Raw genomic sequence first — 18,462 nt, forward strand, 5'->3', positions numbered from 1 at the left:
AGCCAGAGTGGATTGAGTTCATTAGGTGGATGGTGTCTTCAGTGGTGATTGGGTTCCAGGCGCTAAGGAAGTTAGTTGGCGTAGTAGGATCTGAGGGGGGTGGGGAGGGTTGATCGCTGGGCGTATTCTCGAAGCTGTTGTGGATGTCGGCAATTTTGTTGTAGAAGAAGGAGGATAACGCATCGCAGAGGTCTTGGGAGGGAGTGATGTCGTTGGATGCTGCGGTGGGGTTGGTGAATTCTTTGACGATGTTGAAAAGTTCCTTGCTGTTGTGAGTGTTGTTGTCGAGATGCTTCGTGAATGCTGATTTCTTGGCGGATCGAATCAGTTGGTGGTATTTGCGGGTGGCTGCCTTAAGGGTGGCCATGTTGTCGGTGGTTGGGTTTTTTCTCCATGTTTTCTCCAGGGTGCGGCATAGCTTCTTGGATTTTTTAAGGTCATCATTGAACCAAGGAGCCTTTTTGCTGGCTGATTTGATCTGGTGCTTTTTCAGGGGTGCTAATTCGTCAGCACTGTGGGTGATCCATTGCTTGAGATTGATGGCCGCTTGGTTTGGGTCCAGAGAGAGGGTGGGAGGGTTTTGGTTGAGTGATGTGAGGAGTTGGTCGGAGGTGATCTTGTTCCAGTTTCTCCGAGGTATAGGTTGTGGGCGGTTGTGGGTCAGGGTGGTTTTGTAGCTGAAGTGAACACAGCTGTGGTCCGTCCAGTGGAGATTTGTGGTGCGATCGAAGGAGATGTGCTTGCTGGAGGTGAAGATAGGGTCAAGCGTGTGTCCGGCTACATGGGTGGGGGTGTCAACAAGTTGTTTGAGTCCGAGATTGGCCAGGTTGTCCAGAAGGGTGGAGGTGTTGCTGTCGTGTTTGTTTTCAAGGTGGTAGTTGAGGTCTCCTAGTAGAATGTAGTTCTCGGAGGCGAGGGTATGTGGACTGACGAAGTCTGTGATGTCATCGCTGAATTGAGTGCGGGTACCTGGAGGCCTGTAGATGAGGGTGCCTCTAAGTGTGGTCCTAGGGTCGGTGTGGATCTGAAAGTGGAGATGTTCGGCGGTTGCAAGATTATCGTTGGAGCTGGTCGTGATTTTGATGGTGTTCCTGTGGATGATGGCGATGCCTCCTCCTGTTTGGTTGGTGCGGTCTTTTCGGATGATCTTGTAAGCGTTTGGTATGGCTATGGCGATGTCGGGTGCTGATGATGTGTTCATCCATGTTTCTGTAAGGAAGGCGATGTCCGGTGACGCAGTGTCGAGTAGGTCCCAGAGTTCAGTTGCGTGTCTGTGGACCGAGCGGGTGTTAAGCAGGATGCACTTCAGGCAGTTAGAGTCGGAGCTGTGTGTGGAGGAAGTGGGTTTGGTGAGGGTCCTGAAGCAGTTGAACTTGCAGGAGAGGCAGGCGAATGGGCCGTGGGTACGTCCTGGGATGGCTTCGCAGCATAGTGGTGTGTGTCCGGGGTTGTGGGCGAGGAGAGTTGTGGCATCATATGTGATAAAAAGCTTGAGGAGAGAAGTGAAGGGACAGAAAGAACTGAGGGGGCATCACAGATGAAAATCAAGAGGAGAGAAGAGAGATAGAGAAATGAGGGAACATGATGGAAAATGACAGATAAAAAGCAAGAGGAGAGAAGTGAGGGGACATAGAACGGAGGGGACATGAGGGAGCTTCACAGATAAAAATCAAGAGGAGAGAAGTGGGAGAAAGAGAAATGAGGGAACATTAGGGGACATGACAGATAAAAAGCAAGACGAGAGAAGTGAGCGGACAGAAGGATTTGAGAGAACATGAGGGGACATGACAGGTGTAAGGCAAAAGGAGAGAAGTGGAGCAGATCGTGAGAAATGATGGGACATTAAGGGACATGTACCTATTTCCCGTGCACACATACATTATTACAACATGACATATAAGCATTAGTTAGAATAAATTAGAACAGTATTCTTTGTAGATGTCTTTGGTTCTTTAATTCAAGTTGTATAGCGCAGCCAGCCGACACGTGTTTCATCAGGGAAACAGGTAGTTACCGGACTCTTCAGGGCTGGGAATGATACAAAAATTGTCTTAAGAAAAGGTACAGGGTGACAAATGACTGGAGAACACATGTCCTCCCCACTGTGTTATTTATTACGTCACCCCATCACTCGTGGAAACCAAGAAGTAGAGAAACCCACAATAACAGTGTGAAGGGGAAAAGCCCCATATATTTTACTACTCTGATATGGAGAAAATTGCTAAAATATCAGTCATAAATGTTAGACACACACATCAAAAGAAACCGCTGTGGCTATAGCTAGGGGATGTCAAGCACCCATAATAACCATCTAAAAGGCTGAAGAGAAAAAGGGGGACGAAAGGTGAACAGGTGGACAGTGATTAATCCAATAGGAAAAGCAAAAAAAAATGATTTTCCCATAAATACCTGTATAGTAATACCAAAACTCGAGGTAGTCTGTATGGTGACAAGGAAAAGAAAGGTTGGGCGGTATTACTAGACGTAACAGATGGAGGCGGTAACACAAAAGGGAAATAGGAATGACTGGAGGTTAAAGGCCTGAGCGTGCTCTTACCCCTATACCAGTGATCCAACCCGGTAGGGTACAAGTTGCGCTGTTGAAACGTGGTGGTGGTGTAGCTTGGTGACAAAGTAAGAGGGGGGGGGGAAAGAAGAGCTGTAACCACAATTCATGAGTAAATGAGAAAAGGGAACAGTAAATCAAAGGAAAAATAGACGCGGACTAGCTGTTGGATGAGTCAACAATTGGTGTAATCTGTGGACCAAAATTAGAAGAGGATAAGGAAGGGGTCAAAGGAGGAATGGACAAAGCAAGGACGACAGAGGTACCGATATTAAATTCACAAAAGAATGTCTCACTTTAATGCCAGTGATACTTCCAACCAGGCACCACTGTGCTAGGTTCAATAACGTAATTGAAGAGATTGAGTCAATCTAAAGAGAGTATTGAGCAGCGCTCAGATTAATGTGTCGAAAAAAAAGACCACTACAACATGAGTCTAGTCCAGAGGAGAAATGAATGACATGACTGATGCACGGCAAAAGGAGAGAAGTGGGGGAGACGGTGAGAAATGATGGGACAGTAATCACACAGGGGAGGGGCTAGAGGAGGTTTAAGGACCCGCCGGAACCAACTCCCCATTCGTAATGACACATCACAAAAGAAGCCTTGGGTCCGGGTTCGTAGAGAGGTCTAGCGTGTGACTCAGGATATCTAAGTGTGTAAACTGGGATTCCCTTTTTAAGGACAGTTCCCCTCACACACCAGTGGTGTCATGCTTCATCATGGGGGTACCTCCACGTGAGAACCTAGTCCTCACGTGGGCTACAACCCCCTCGCTGCGAGGGAGAAGCTTGTGGATGTTTTTCAAATGGAAGGTGGGCATACTAAAACCCCATCAAGGCTCGGTGTGTACTAAAAAAAGTGCAGTGCATTATTGTGAGTGAGTAAAAGTGATTAAAACTGGCTACGGGGTCAGCTATGACATATCTTTTTAATTCAGCTGCCCAGTGTCAGGATTAAAACCAGAATATCGCTCATAGTACAGGTGCCAGGATTCAAGGCCCCTGTGCTCTTACAAGACCAACATGTTTCAGCCTGATAGACATTGGTTAGTGTCACAGCTTTCTTCAGGGTCGGTGATGTAGATACTGCATAAAAAAGTGAAAAGAGCGTGTAATAACGTTGATAGAAAATAAGTGAAACAATACTGAACCAGGATAGTTGTTCACTGTTCAGTATGTTCGACGTATACCTTAAACATTTCTCTTTTAAGGTATACGTCGAACATACTGAGGGGGTTGTAGCCCACGTGAGGACTAGGTTCTCACGTGAGGAGGTACCCCCATGATGAAGCATGACACCACTGGTGTGTTCGGGGAACTGTCCTTAAAAAGGGATTCCCCAGTATGCACACTTAGATATCCTGAGCCACACGCTAGACCTCTCTACGAACCGGACCCAAGGGCTTCCTTTGTGATTTGACATTAAGGGACATGTCCGATGAAAAGCAAGAGGAGAATATTGAGAGCGGAGAGAGAATTGAGGGGACACAAAAGGTGCATGGCAAAAAGAGAAAAGTGAGGGGGCAGGGAGAGTGGAGGGAACATGAGGGGACATGACAGATTGAAACCAAAAGAAGTTGGGGAGCATGAGAGAGCATTAGCGTTGTAGAGAAGAGGATGGCATGAACGAGACATCCCCAGAAACAGGAGAGTGACCCAAGAAGGGACAAGAACATTGCAAGAGGAATGTAAAAGAGCAGCAGAGGGACATGAGGGATGTAAAGATGAGGGAACAGGAGAGGCATGAGCAATGAGATGCTGAGAAGAGGTGACAGGACAAGATATACAGGAAGGGTAACAAAATAGGGCAGTAGAAACAGGAGAGAGAGTACAAGAGATGTAAGTTAGAAGGAGGGATGCTTGAGAGGTAGGGCACCAGGAATATGAAAGGATAGGAGGGATGTTAGGGCTTGGGTGGGATGGGTCAAGAAAAGCCATGTGATTTGGAGATATGGGGGCAAGGAGGTGCACAGAACGTGGGGTGCTGTATACTGCAAGTTGATAGGAAAAAGGTAAAGGAGGAGGAGGGTCATGGGAGGGCTGGGTGGGAGAAAGGAGGAGAGGTGCACGCTGAGGAATCGGCATAAGATGGAATAGAGGTTCAAGGAAGCATGGAGGGAGGCAATGGGAAATATGAGAGAGAAGAGGGAGGCCTGGAAGAATGGACGACACATGGAGGGATGGAAGGGTGCCGGACGGCACATAGAGGCACCTGGAGGAATAGAAACACAATGTGGAGTCGAGGGAGACTTGGGGAGGCAGAGAAATGGCTTGGGAGAGAGGCCTGGAGAGATGGAGAAGGAGAGCTCGGGGTGGAGGGACAGCCGCATGGTGGTGTGGACAGATAGGCCCGGAGAAGCGTAGAGACAGCAAGGGGGTAAATGTGCGTAGAAGGTTGGAGAGAGAGCATGGATGGCAAGAGAGGTGTGAATGGATGGAGTGAGGGCCTAGGGGGATGGAGAGAGAAGGTCTGGAAGATTGGTAGACACATGTAGTGATGGGGGATGCCTGGAGGAATATAGAGAGACATGGGATGTGGAGAAAGGGCTTGAGAGATCCCTGGAGGGATGGAGAGGGGCAGAATTAAGTGACAACCAGGGGCTCAAACACTGCAGAATGTGCTGCTGGGCGTTTCCTTCTCTCTGACCTCAGTCTGACTCCCTCTGCAGGTTGGGAACCTCTTCGGCCAGCACAGGTCCACTATCATCACCCTCTACAACGGGGCCTACGACTCCTCCTCGTCCGTCTTCCTGCTCATTAAGGTAATACTGTGAATTTACTAAGGTGGCTTTTTGCATTGCATGCTTCTGCTAGTGCTAAATCTGTACCTTCAATAGTGACCCCTGGTGTGTCGGGGTCTGTTCAGCAACCACTTGGGTAACTGGTCTCCTCTGGGGGTGACTAGCCTACAAAAGACTTCAGGGATACTGGAAGCCCTGCTATTCTGGAGGGGCAAAAGCAGTACTGGCCCGACATTAGAAGGTGAAGTTTGGTGAGACTTCCTCCTCCCTAGGAGGCCAGACAGCTGGTAAGACGTGTCACCTTATTTGTTCACCCTTGCGAGGTCTGGAAGCAGGTGGCGGAGGGCTGACCACCTTGGTAGACCCAGGTTGTGGATTTCTCTGTGTACCCACAGTGCCTTTGGGATGAAGTGCTCCTACAACCCCCTCAGGCTCATACTGTGTTGCTTGAACATGAAATACCTTGAAAAAACAAGAGACAAGAGGTGTTTGGTCAAACTGGAACAGTTTGTTTAATTAAACAGGGCGATTGCGAGGTCAGGTACAGGCAAAGGGTCTGAGGACTGTCTCAACAATCAGTTCCCGGGTTCTTTTTATACAGTTCATTGTATGCAATATCTTTTTATACAGTTCATTGTATACAATAAAGTATTTCCGGAGGTCCATGTATGGTAAGCTTTGTAAGTAGCTGCTTTTGGGGTCATAAATTAATTGTCTAATGCAAAGTACAGATAGGACTGAACCGTGCGTGGACACAATGGGGCCAGGGGGTAACGTGTCCAGATGTCTGGCTTGGAAAGCACGTGATCACTGCTCCCCATGCTGTGTCCTGATCGGCTATATGTTCCTAACTCATGTGGCATCTGACTTTATGGTGTTTTGGGAGCGCGCATACCCCTCGGGCCATTTGTGCTTCATTGGGGCCAATCTCACTGGACCATTGTGGTGTTGCTGTGCCCAACTGTAAGATTGTTCTAGGGTTCCTTGTTAGTGCATTTCTCTGCTGGATACATGCCACCCCACCTGTGGCCTATCAGTCAGTGTCCTCGGGCCTGGGTCACAGAACCTGCCTGATTATATATTTGCAAATTGGTGTTGATCACAACGGTGGATTTGTTAGTAAAGATGCGATTTCATTGGCATAACTGAATCTATGAATGAATTAATTCTTTATTTGTGTGGTTACTTAAAACCATTACAAAATGTTTTTTTAAAAAAGAAATACTTTTGGGGGTTGAAGAGTAAATATTTGTGCAGGACATTATTAAAATCGCTAGATGTATATATATTTTTTTGTGCTTCTTTTGTTAAAACATGCAACATAACAGCAGAGTTTTAAGACTAAAAGAATCCCAAAGTGAGTCAGAAGGTCAGTGAAGACCAGACCTCTGGGACAATGGCCCTGACTTTTGGGGGCCGCCGGACTGTTCACCGTGCTCAGCCTGTGGGAACTTATCCTTCAATATCATACGGGTATGGTAAACAAATTACCCATAGTTGACCATATACTTCACAATGTCCAGAGTGTAAAGGAGCTGGACAACTTCTTTTGCTGTGCAGGCGCCCAGTTGGAGAAGAAAGGATGTGAGCTAGATTCTGCGAACTATCGGCGGGGCAGGGCAGCAAAGTAAGATGTGAACCAGGGAGTCTCTTTTATAATTGCAGAGACGACACTCTCTGATTCCCAGCCATGATTTCCCAGATGGATATAGTTCATTTAGAGGTAGCGGATGTAGTCTGGCTGCGAGGATCTGATGTAATGCTTGTATCCCCACGGGCTGCGTGAGGTGGAGCCTGTGGCTAAGCAATACGTGAGGTAGACTTCATGGTGTTTTCTGGAGCCGCTGTTAAATAAAAGTATTTCGTCAGGGCAGCCAGCTCCTATAATTTTTGTTGGTGGAGATTGAATTCCAAGCATATCAAGATGTTTCTAGTACAGGCTGGTAAGCAAAATATCTTTTTATACGCTGTGCAATGTTTTTTTTTCCAAGTACTGCGCAAACTTCCCCGGAAATGCCTGTTGTGCGTAGTTAATGGACGGTAGTAATTTGGCCCTCAATACTCTTTGAATGGCCATAGTTGTTGGACTGTCTAAGATGGCATATAGTTTACAAAGAGCATAGGTGACCATCTTTCCTTTCTGCTGCAGTTTGTGGAGGTGGGCCCGTGGGCGACCTGTTTCGCTAAACCAGGCCTCAAGGTAGTTTTAGGTTTGTACACAATCCAAAATCAGCGGACCGACCTCCACTTTGCCAGTTTTGTTTTCAGGTAATGGCCAAAAATCACTAGTTTGAACTTGCTTTGGTTAGCGACCAGCTTGTTTTGGGCGCTATATTTGGAGAGGACTGTAAGGGCTTTTTTAAGTCCTATTTTGGTATGATTCAAAAGAATCAGTTCGTCGACATATTGCATCAGCTGGATCTTAGTGTGGCCAATCCGAAGGGTAGCTAAAGTAGCTCCGCACAGTGCTCGGCCCATGACTACAGTGACAACATCATCTGATGCCACTGCCCTGTTGGGAACCCTCGTGAGTATGTTCAGGGAGACTTCCAGGCTCTATCCTCCTCTAGTGGATTAGACACCTCCTCCAAACTTTCCGTGGATCTCCCCTCTCTCTTCCCAACACCTAAAGTGGTCTCCCTGCATAAGATTATGCCGAAAGCTGCAGAGGTATTGGACATACAGCTTCCATCTATGGACACCAAAGCAAATGTCCTCATGGAAGCCCTCTTGCCATTGGCTGTGAGGACAGAGCCCGTGCTCCTTTTTAAGGAGGCCATACTGGAACCAGTCATGGCAGCAGGGGAAAAGCCATCTTCTGCCCCAGCGGTCATCAGAACAGTGGTCCGTCGTTCATGTCCTGCATTAGGTGATCCATCCTTCCTTTCTGTTTATCCTTCACCAGAGAATCTGGTCATACAAGCTTCTTCTGGTCAGTCAGGAGCCTTCCCGCCATCTCCTGCTGGCAGGAAATCAGAGCGGCTGGAGGTCTGGGGAAAAAACTCTTTCTCCACGGGAAAATGGCTCTCAAATCTCTCAATCCAAACTGTCTCCTGGCAACTTTTCAACCATGTCTTGTGGGACATGGCCCAGATGATGGTCCCTCATGTACCGGAAGTTATCCAGTATTGGGGTATCTTCCATAGATTAACATGCCTGAATCATTCCCCGTCGCCGAGGCGGGAGTCTCACAGTAAATAAAAATAGCAGTGCCAAAGGTAAATAACAGTAGTAGGCTCTAAGGAAAAAGGCCTGATGCCCAAATCTTAGTAGCCTATCTACATTATGCTAAAAGAACCAAACTTTTGGTACAACCAATCAGCTATCAGCACCCTCTCTCTGCAGAGCCAGTTCTCCTCAGATTTTCACCGCACGTCGTGTGTGAAGGGAGTCTCCCTGAGCTCTGCTCAGTTTCTTCAGATTTTACTTCTTTTTGGATCATCCAAGATCCTACTTCATTCCTCTGACCCTATTAAGGCAGTAATATGGCAGATTGGCAGAAAACAAGGTAATAGACTACGAAATATGTCTAACCTTTTCCTCTATTATTGGGACTACAGAGACTTTAATCTGCCACTTCTGATGAGGACAACAAGAATTTCTTCACCTCATAGGAGAGGTCAAAGGGAGAAGTCGTGCCAGGAGCCTCCAGAGGGTGCGCATAAAAGCCATAAAGACTCACCTTAAGTCTTTATAAGGCACTTCTCATAGAGAGAGGCAATTGGAAAAAACTTTCTCAGAGGCTGATCCCACAACTCCCTTTTCATCCCTGACACTGCATCAGGGAAATCCTCTTAACCTGACATCTGGAGTTTATAACAAAACTCCATGTCTACTATTACTGCCTCACCAACATTGACCTCATCTACGATGGTCTCGTCTACGATGGCCTTCTATGACTGTCATCTACGATGGTAGTCTACGGCAGCCTCATCTACGACGGTCGTCGACTACGGCCTCATCTACGACGGTCGTCGACTACGGCCTCATCTACGACGGTCGTCGACTACGGCCTCATCTACGACGGTCGTCGACTACGGCCTCATCTCCGACGGTCGTCGACTTCGGCCTCATCTCCGACGTGTGGCTCAGGGGTTAGAGGCGGCAGACCCGGAAGCTGAGATCGGTCCTGGACCAGGGTTCAATTCCCCGCCTCGGCGGGTCTTGGGCTAAAAATTCCACGGACTCGATAATTCTCGCTCCGGTGCCTTCTCGACTCACGGGTTCACACTCTGCGACTCTGGGCAATAGCTTGCTTAATCTCCACAACGGCCCCTCGCGGCGGGATGCCTGACTTTCACCTTGTGGATACCCGCTGGGGCTATCACACAGGGGAATATCAGGACGGGTTCCCTAAGCAAGCGCCGGGACACCCACTGCGGGTAGCTGTGCGCTATATAAGCTCAACTACATTTACATACATTTACATTTACATCTCCGACGGTCGTCGACTTCGGCCTCATCTCCGACGGTCGTCGCCGACGGCCTCATCTCCGACGGTCGTCGCCGACGGCCTCATCTCCGACGGTCGTCGCCGACGGCCTCATCTCCGACGGTCGTCGCCGACGGCCTCATCTCCGACGGTCGTCGCCGACGGCCTCATCTCCGACGGTCGTCGCCGACGGCCTCGTCTATGACTGTCTCATCTACAATGGCATTGCCTAAGACAGCCTCAGCTCGGAGACAACCTCATCTACGACGGTAGTCTATGACAGCCTTATCAGTGAAGCCTCATCTATGTATGGCCTCATGTATGTATGGCCTCATGTATGTATGGCCTCATGTACGAATGGCCTCATGTACGTATGGCCTCATGTACGAATGGCCTCAACTAAGAATGGCCCCAACTACGAATGGCCTCAACTACGAATGGCCTCAACTACGAATGGCCCCAACTACGAATGGCCTCAACTACGAATGGCCTCAACTACGAATGGCCTCAACTACGAATGGCCTCAACTACGAATGGCCTCAACTACGAATGGCCTCAACTACGAATGGCCTCAACTACGAATGGCCTCAACTACGAATGGCCTCAACTACGAATGGCCTCAACTACGAATGGCCTCAACTACGAATGGCCTCAACTACGAATGGCCTCAACTACGAATGGCCTCAACTACGAATGGCCTCAACTACGAATGGCCTCAACTACATATGGCCTCAACTACATATGGCCTCAACTACATATGGCCTCAACTACATATGGCCTCAACTACATATGGCCTCAACTACATATGGCCTCAACTACATATGGCCTCAACTACATATGGCTTCAACTACATATGGCCCCATCTATGAGTGGCCTTATCCACGGATGGCCATCATACGATTGCCTCATCTATGATTGGCATCACCTACGATTGCCTCATCTATGATGGTATTGTCTATGACTGTCGTCTATGACAACCTCATCTACGAATGGCCCCACCTACGAATGGCCCCACCTACGAATGGCCCCACCTACGAATGGCCCCATCCACGAATGGCCCCATCCACGAATGGCCCCATCCACGAATGGCCCCATCCACGAATGGCCCCATCCTCAAATTCCTCACTTGAAAGGTTCAATCAATCAATCAATCAAGGCATTTATAGAGCGCACTACTCACCCGGAGGGTACCAAGGCGCTTGGGGGGGGGGGTGCCGCTACTGCTCGAACAGCCAGGTCTTGAGCTTCTTCCTGAAGGAGAGGTGGTCTTGGGTCAGGCGAAGGTCGGTTGGGAGGGTGTTCCAGGTCTTGGCGGCCAGGTAGGAGAAGGACCTTCCTCCTGTTCTCACTCTTCGGATGCGGGGGACGGCGGCGAGGGCGTGGTTAGTCGATCAGAGGTGGCGTTTGGGAGCGTAGAAGTCGAGGCGGTTGTTGAGGTAGCTCGGGCCTTGGTCGTGTAGGGCTTTGTGTGCGTGGGTGAGGAGACGGAAGGTGATTCTCTTGTTGACGGGGAGCCAGTGCAGGTCTCTCAGATGTCCGGAGATGTGGCTGCGTCGGGGGATGTCGAGGATGAGTCTGGCTGAGGCGCTCTGGATCTGCTGGAGTCTCTTCTGGAGCTTGGCGGTGGTTCCGGCGTAGAGGGCGTTGCCGTAGTCCAGTCGGCTGGTGACGAGGGCCTGGGTGACCGTCTTCCTGGTCTCGGTGGGGATCCACCGGAAGATCTTCCGTAGCATGCGCAGGATGTTGAAACAGGACACGGAGACGGCGTTGACTTGTCTGGTCATGGAGAGGGAGGAGTCCAGGATGAAGCCCAGGTTGCGCGCATGGTCTGTCTGTTTGGGTGCGGTGCCCAGGGCGGGGGGCCACCAGGAGTCGTCCCAGGCGGTGGGCGAGGAACCCAGGATGAGGACTTCCGTCTTGTCTGAGTTCAGTTTCAGGCGGCTGGTCGTCATCCACTCGGCTACGTCTTTCATCCCTTCGTGGAGGTTGGTTCTGGCGGCGGCGGGGTCGTTGGTCAGGGAGAGGATCAGCTGGGTGTCGTCGGCGTAGGAGATGATGTTGAGGTTGTGTTGGCGTGCGATGGCCGCAAGGGGGCTCATGTAGACGTTGAAGAGGGTGGGGCTGAGCGAGGAGCCCTGAGGAACGCCGCAGATGACTTCCGTGGCTGCAGATCTGAACGGTGGTAGGCGGACTCTGTGTCCTTCCAGCGAGGAAGGAGATGATCCACTCCAGTGCCTTCTCCTGGATTCCGATGTTGCTGAGGCGCTGCATTAGGGTGCGGTGGCAGACAGTGTCGAACGCCGCGGAGAGGTCTAGGAGGATGAGGGCCGCTGTTTCACCGTTGTCCAGCAGGGCTCGGATGTCATCGGTGGCAGCGATGAGGGCGGTCTCGGTGCTGTGGTTGGCTCGGAAGCCAGACTGTGAGGGGTCGAGGGATCCATTCGTCTCGAGGAAGGTGGCCAGCTGCTTGTTGACGGTCTTCTCGATGACTTTGGCTGGGAACGGGAGGAGCGAGATGGGGCGGTAATTCTTGAGTTCGGTGGGGTCCGCTGTTGGTTTCTTTAGTAGAGCGCTGATTTCGGCGTGCTTCCAGCTCTCAGGGAAGGTGGCGGTGTCGAAGGAGGTGTTGATGATGTCCCGCAGGTGGGGTGCGATGACAGCGTCGGCCTTGTTGAAGACGTGGTGGGGGCAGGGGTCGGTCGGAGATCCGGAGTGGATAGAGTTCATTGTGCAGATGGTGTCTTCTGTGTTGATCTGGGTCCAGGCGCTGAGGGTGGTGGTGGGGGGCGTTGGTGCGGTCGTGGGGAGCGTTGTTTGTGGGCTGAAGCTGTTGTGTATGTCCGCGATCTTGTTGTGGAAGTAGGAGGCGAGGGAGTTGCAGAGGTATTGCGACGGGGTGATGTCGTTGTTTCCGTTGTGCCCATTTACTGGCTCTTAACTCAAAAAAAAGGGTTAGTGAAATCCAAGCTTTCACTATAAAGGAACCCTTTTTACATTTTGCCCGGGAATACGTAACCCTTTGAGCAAATCCCAGGCTCATTCCTAGGGTACCAACACCATTTCACTTGAACGAACCGGTAAGATTAAAAACATTCTTTCCGGATCCATTCACTCCAGCTGAAACAGCTTTACACTCGCTGGATGTTAAACACTGTTTAAAATTCTACCTACAGAAAACTAAGGATACCAGACGATCCAACCAGCTGTTCGTGGCTTGTGGTCAAGCAACTCTTGGAAATGCTGTAACAAAGGCAACAATAGCCAGATGGCTGGCATCTGATATTCATTTCTGCCATGACAAGGCTAACAGGCCATTGCAAAGGCCCACTTTACAAGAACTGTGGCAGCGTCTACAGCTTTATTTGCCAGAGTGATGCTAGAAAAGTATCTGTTGTGCTGCGACATATTCAGTAGACATTACTGTTTTCAATCTGCATTTCAAGAGGATTCGGCAGTTGGACAGGCTATCCCACGCCACCTTTTTCTGTGACGCCATTCTCAGGTATTTTACTTTTAAGATAATATTTATGATGATCTTTGTTCATGTTTATATAAGTATATATATTTAGATATATTATATGCGCTTAAGGCTTACAGTTTCATGTATTCACATTACTAAACATGCCTCTTTTCTAAGCACTAATGTATTATGTTAATAGTGGGGTTTTTTCAACCCTCTATTAACAGATGATGGATGCAACTGGGAGTGTATCAGCACAGGTCTCCAACCATCCGCAACCGACTGTATATGTTATATACTGCTTGCTACTATGATTCAGGCATGTGAATCTATGAAAGATACCCCAATACTGGATAAGAAAGCAAGTTACTTACCTGTAACGACAGTTATTCAGTATTGGTATCTTTCATAGATTCACATGCACCCACCCTCCTCCCCGGAGAGACAGTTCTCTGTTTGGGATACTTATTTCCCACTTGTGGTAACGAAAATCTGAGGAGGACTGGCTCTGCACAGAAGGTTCTAGAGCAGAGGTCTTCAAACTTGTTGATGCCGAGACCCCCTGTCAAAACTTTCTTGGAGTAAGGACCCCCTCCTGACAAAAAATTTCTAGAACTTGGTACTCCTCATCATTGACATTTATTGACAACAATAAACATCCCCATTTCCCATAGCAAATATTTTTTACAGTGGAAAAATAACATTAAACAGTGTTTTACAAACCAAATTTTAGTAAGTGTGGGGGTGTGATCAAAGGTGCGGCTAAAAACAAAGGGCCTCATTTGTGAGGTATTGGCGCAGGGCAGCGCCGCCAGTCTTCTGGCTGCGCTGCCCTACGCCAATGTGAAAGCGCAGGAATGCACTGTATTTATGAAATATGGATCATTCCTGTCCTTTCCTGCTGCGTTGGCGCACAAATTGTTGCCTAGGGCCAATGTAGGCAGGATCCCAATGTAGGCCAATTCCAAGAGGGGTTTTCCTCTTTCTATGTGAGGTGCAGAATGCAGCACACACCAAGAGGAAAAAACGAGGAGAAATGAAAACATTTCTCCTCATTACGCCTGCTGTGGGGAGGCGTAAGGTTTTGGCGCTGCCCCAGGTTTACATGGTTTTGTAAATCTGGGGCAGCGTCAAAATCCATGGGATTGAACACTCACCGCAATGCCCATGGAACGCCTACTTGACAGAGTAGGACAATGCAGTGACTCGCCCTGCCTTGCATTACTCCATATCAATGAGGCCGTGCAAAGCCGCGCAGCGTGACTTTGCGCTGCCTCAGAGATATGATTGAGATGCTTGTGCCGCCGGAGGCTCAAAAAAAGTGACACTCAGGCGACGCAAGCCTCTCTCATAAATCAGCCCCAAAATATTTTGTCTGTTGTATTCAGTCTTTCACCATCAGGTAGCTATTTATAAAATAATGGGTAGCTTAAATGAAATTTCAATTTTTAAAAGTTATTACTCCGTGAGAAATGCACTGTAGTACATTAGGATAACCTCAGTTAGTTAATGCACTGCAGATAACTGTGTGTAACCAGAGAGCCACAGAATTGAATTTGGTTGGTGCAGTGGAGAGTAGTGACTAGTGTATTTTTAATGCTACGAGGTCACTCACAGCCTGTGACAGAAAGCACTGAGAATATGTAAGTCATTATTTTACACTTGCATTACACGCATTATAAGAGAGACTGCTACAAACTGTGTAAATAGTTTTGAATAAAACAGATTCCAAAATGTAGATTTTATTAATAAATACCAGACCATAAGTAATGCAATATAAATATTTTTTGCATAACTATCCCTTCAACACCTTGTCAGGGGTGCTAAGCGCTGTGTAAAGGCAATTACAATTAAAAGCATGCACTTCACAGTGTGGTTCTGTGAAAACGGGCCTCGTTACGTAAGGTTATGGTTCCGTCACGATTTTGGTGATGTCGAAACCGTATTTAGCGAATGCGGCTAATGTGGAGTAAATTTGTCACGTTAGCTAGCGAGTTCATTAGGTATCTGGAGATTTCGTCTCGAACATGGGTTCCATTTTGTTAAAGTCTCCATTTTGTCTTGCCATCACGCAGGCCGAAGAATATGGTTGAACGAACGAAGCGGCCTGGCCTTCATGTATTGGTATACATTAACAGGGTCTTTCTTGACTTCGAGGTGAATTGCAAGGATCTCATTCCTTCACCTGAAACTGACCCTGCCGAGTCAATTTCCCTGGTTTGATCGTTGTCTGAGATTGCCAATCATTGTTCAGGACATCGTTAACTTTTAGTCTTCCTACACATGCCTTATCTTGCTCACTATCAGACATTGTTTCCTTTTCTATGCTCTTTACTACATGCATTGTGCTTTTCAATTATGGGTTTGTCCTGCTTGTGGAGATTAGATTTGGGACATTCCCAATGATTAACTTTGGGTTGGGAGGTTGCAAACTGAGTTTTTTCGTCATGTGATACTTTGTTTGAGAATGTACCTTATTGGTCAGATTTTTGCGCAGTGGGAGTATGTTTGTAAATGTGAATATTGTGTATAAAAGGAGATGTCTTGCTCTACGAATTTGAGCAGTCTCCTGAAATACTTCCATGCTGTGTTTCTAGGATCACTGTTACTGGCTGCAGCTAATAAACTTGGTCTCTGACGCCACCCAGAAGTATTCCTTGTCTCTGTAAACCAAGACAGGTGAATCCGAAGACTTTGGGCGTGCCCCTGGCGCCGCTGGGTTCTAAAAAGCCCGGTTCTTCAACAGCCCCGGTGTTAACTCTTCCTACTACCACTAAAAAAAAAAAAATCTTTGCCATCAAAATGCTTGGAGTGATTCCAGTAATTAAAGCAAGAACCGCTCCCAAGCACCTTTACACTCGTTGATTAAGTCACACATTTACATTTCATTCAGGCAAGCAGGCACCCTGGTATGAAGGATTGTTTTACCTGTATGCCAGCCTTTTCCTTTCAGAGCAAAAGAGACTCCATTAACTTTGGATGAAGCACGGACGGTTGTTTTTTTTCCTTTTCATGTTTTAGATTCCAGACAGAAGTAAAGCCTGGAAATGCGCGACCCCATTCACAGGGCTCCACGGCCCCCCGGGGGGTCGTGCCCCACAGATTGAAGACCTTTGTTGGAGGGTGCTGATAGCTGATTGGTTGTACCAAACGTTTGGTTCTATTAGCATAATGATGTAGATGGGCTACTAAGATTTGGGCCTCAGGCCTTTTTCCTTAGGGCCTACTACTGTTATTTACCTTTGCCACTTCTATTTTTATTTACCGTGGGACTCAGATTCAGGCATGTGAATCTATGAAAGATACCAATACTGGATAATTGTGTTACAGGTAAGTAACTTGCTTTCATATGCAGCAGCATGTCCAAGAGGCTATACAAGATGGCCAAAATGCCTCCAGGTGTATCATAATATCTAGGTTGGATACTGCTGACGCAGTGGGCTCTGCAATGGGCATCTCCATCACCGTCCGTACACATTTCTGGCTCAGGACCTCCAACTGGTCACGGAATGTCCCGGTGAACCTAATGGACTTGCCATTCGATGGGGGATTTCTGTTTGGTGATAAAGCCTATTCACTGCTGTAGCATTTTAAGACCAGCAAGGCTACTACTCAGTCCCTGTGCCTACAATTGCTACAGTTGGCTCCTCCATCAATTGACTACCATCAGTTTCAATGTTTTTGAGGTTTCTAAAAGGGATTTTACTTTTGCCATTGCCAGCCATACCATCCGCAAACTCGGCACCAGCCAAACCCACTGGTCAAACAGTACAGAGCAGAGGAAGGGCAGTGGATCAACCCAGGAGACCTCCTCCTCCTCCCGATCCACCAGGAAATCAGAGATAATGTGCTCCCCCAAACCTCTTCGGTCAGCTCAGTTCTACCATTGACACTCTCTACAGCAGTGCTTTCGACTCTCCCTCCACCGTTTTCCTACTCATCAAGGTAATACTATGAATTTACTAAGGTTTCTCGTTGCACTGCATGCTTCTGACTGCTAAATCTGTGTTCAGTAGGGAACCCTGGTGCGACAGGGGCAGTTCAGTGACCCCATGTGTTACTGGTCACCTCTGTGAGTGGATGTCCTCATTTCCCTTGGTAGGCTGTTACTTCAGACCAGTGGGTCTTCCAAATAGTGAAAAGGGGCTACTTCAGGCTCCATTCCATATCCCCCTCCGCCCTCTTCCCCTAAAAGCCCTCACCCACACCTCCCAGATTACTTTCCGTGCTGCATTCAAAAGGAGGCAGCACTCCTTCAGAAAGGAGCAGTGGAGTTAGTACCAAAACAGGAAAAAAAGGGCCAAGGATGTTACGTTACTTTCTGGCGCCCAAGAAGAACAGCGGTTTGTCTGATCCTCGCCCTCAGGGACCTGACCCTAGCTCAAGTACTTGAATGAATGAATATAAACTTATATTGCGCATGGTTACCAGAAGGCATCCCAGCGCATTTATGATAGCTAGAATACCACTGCCACTCATGGGAAGAGAAAGTTCTTCAGCTGTTTCCTGAACTGTAAATAGCTAGGTTCAAGGCGGATCGAGTCAAGGAGTTGGTTCCATAGTTTTGCCGCATGGAGCAAAAATCTACATCCCCCAGAGCGTGCACGACGAATCCTAGGAACCGACAAGCATTTTATTGTTAGATCTAAGAGTCCGTGATACCGGAAGAAGTTGAAACATCGGCAGGATAAGCGGTGGTCCATTGCCGGTAAGGGATTTATGTATGGTACACATAGATTTAAACAGAATTCTTGGTTGCACCGGAAGCCAGTGCAGCTGACAGAGTGCTGGCTTAGCAGAGGTGCGTCTTGAAACTTTTAAAAGCAGCCGGGCCACACAATTCTGAACAAGTTGTAGGATCTTCGTCGTCCCTTGCGGTGCGCCCAAATAAATCACATTAGAATAATCAAGTCGCAATAAAATGAGGGCTTGTACCAGCAAACGTCTAGCATCAAAGGGGAGAAGAGTCAAGATCTTCCTCAACATTCTGATTAAACCATAGCAAGTGGTAGCCACTTTGCGCGCTTGTACCAAGAAACTGAGACTGGGGTCGAGCCAAACACCTATGCTCTTAATTTGCTTCTTAGGTAGGGGGAGGGGCCTAACACTTTTGGCCACCCGAGGTCGAAGTTGGGAGGAGGGGCATGCCCCAATACCATGACTTCGGTCTTAGAGCCATTAAGTTTTAGAAAGGAGGCATCCATCCACTCAGCTACATTAACCAGACAGGATTTGAGGTTGTTGTTGTTCACGTCCAGCTG

At 48.2% G+C, this 18,462-nt stretch overlaps 1 protein-coding gene across 1 annotated transcript in view; it reads left to right on the forward strand.

The window, feature by feature from the left end:
* Positions 1-18,462, forward strand: part of LOC147736607 (equilibrative nucleobase transporter 1-like) — a 569,280-nt gene that overhangs the window by 297,090 nt on the left and 253,728 nt on the right. The window contains exon 5 of the mRNA XM_086953785.1: positions 5,238-5,330. Coding sequence (XP_086809911.1) covers positions 5,238-5,330 — 93 coding nt within the window. The remainder of the gene's footprint in view (positions 1-5,237; positions 5,331-18,462) is intronic.

This window comes from Lissotriton vulgaris, chromosome 1_2 (assembly GCF_964263255.1).
Source record: "Lissotriton vulgaris chromosome 1_2, aLisVul1.2, whole genome shotgun sequence".
In the NCBI taxonomy this organism is placed as follows: Eukaryota; Metazoa; Chordata; class Amphibia; order Caudata; family Salamandridae; genus Lissotriton; species Lissotriton vulgaris.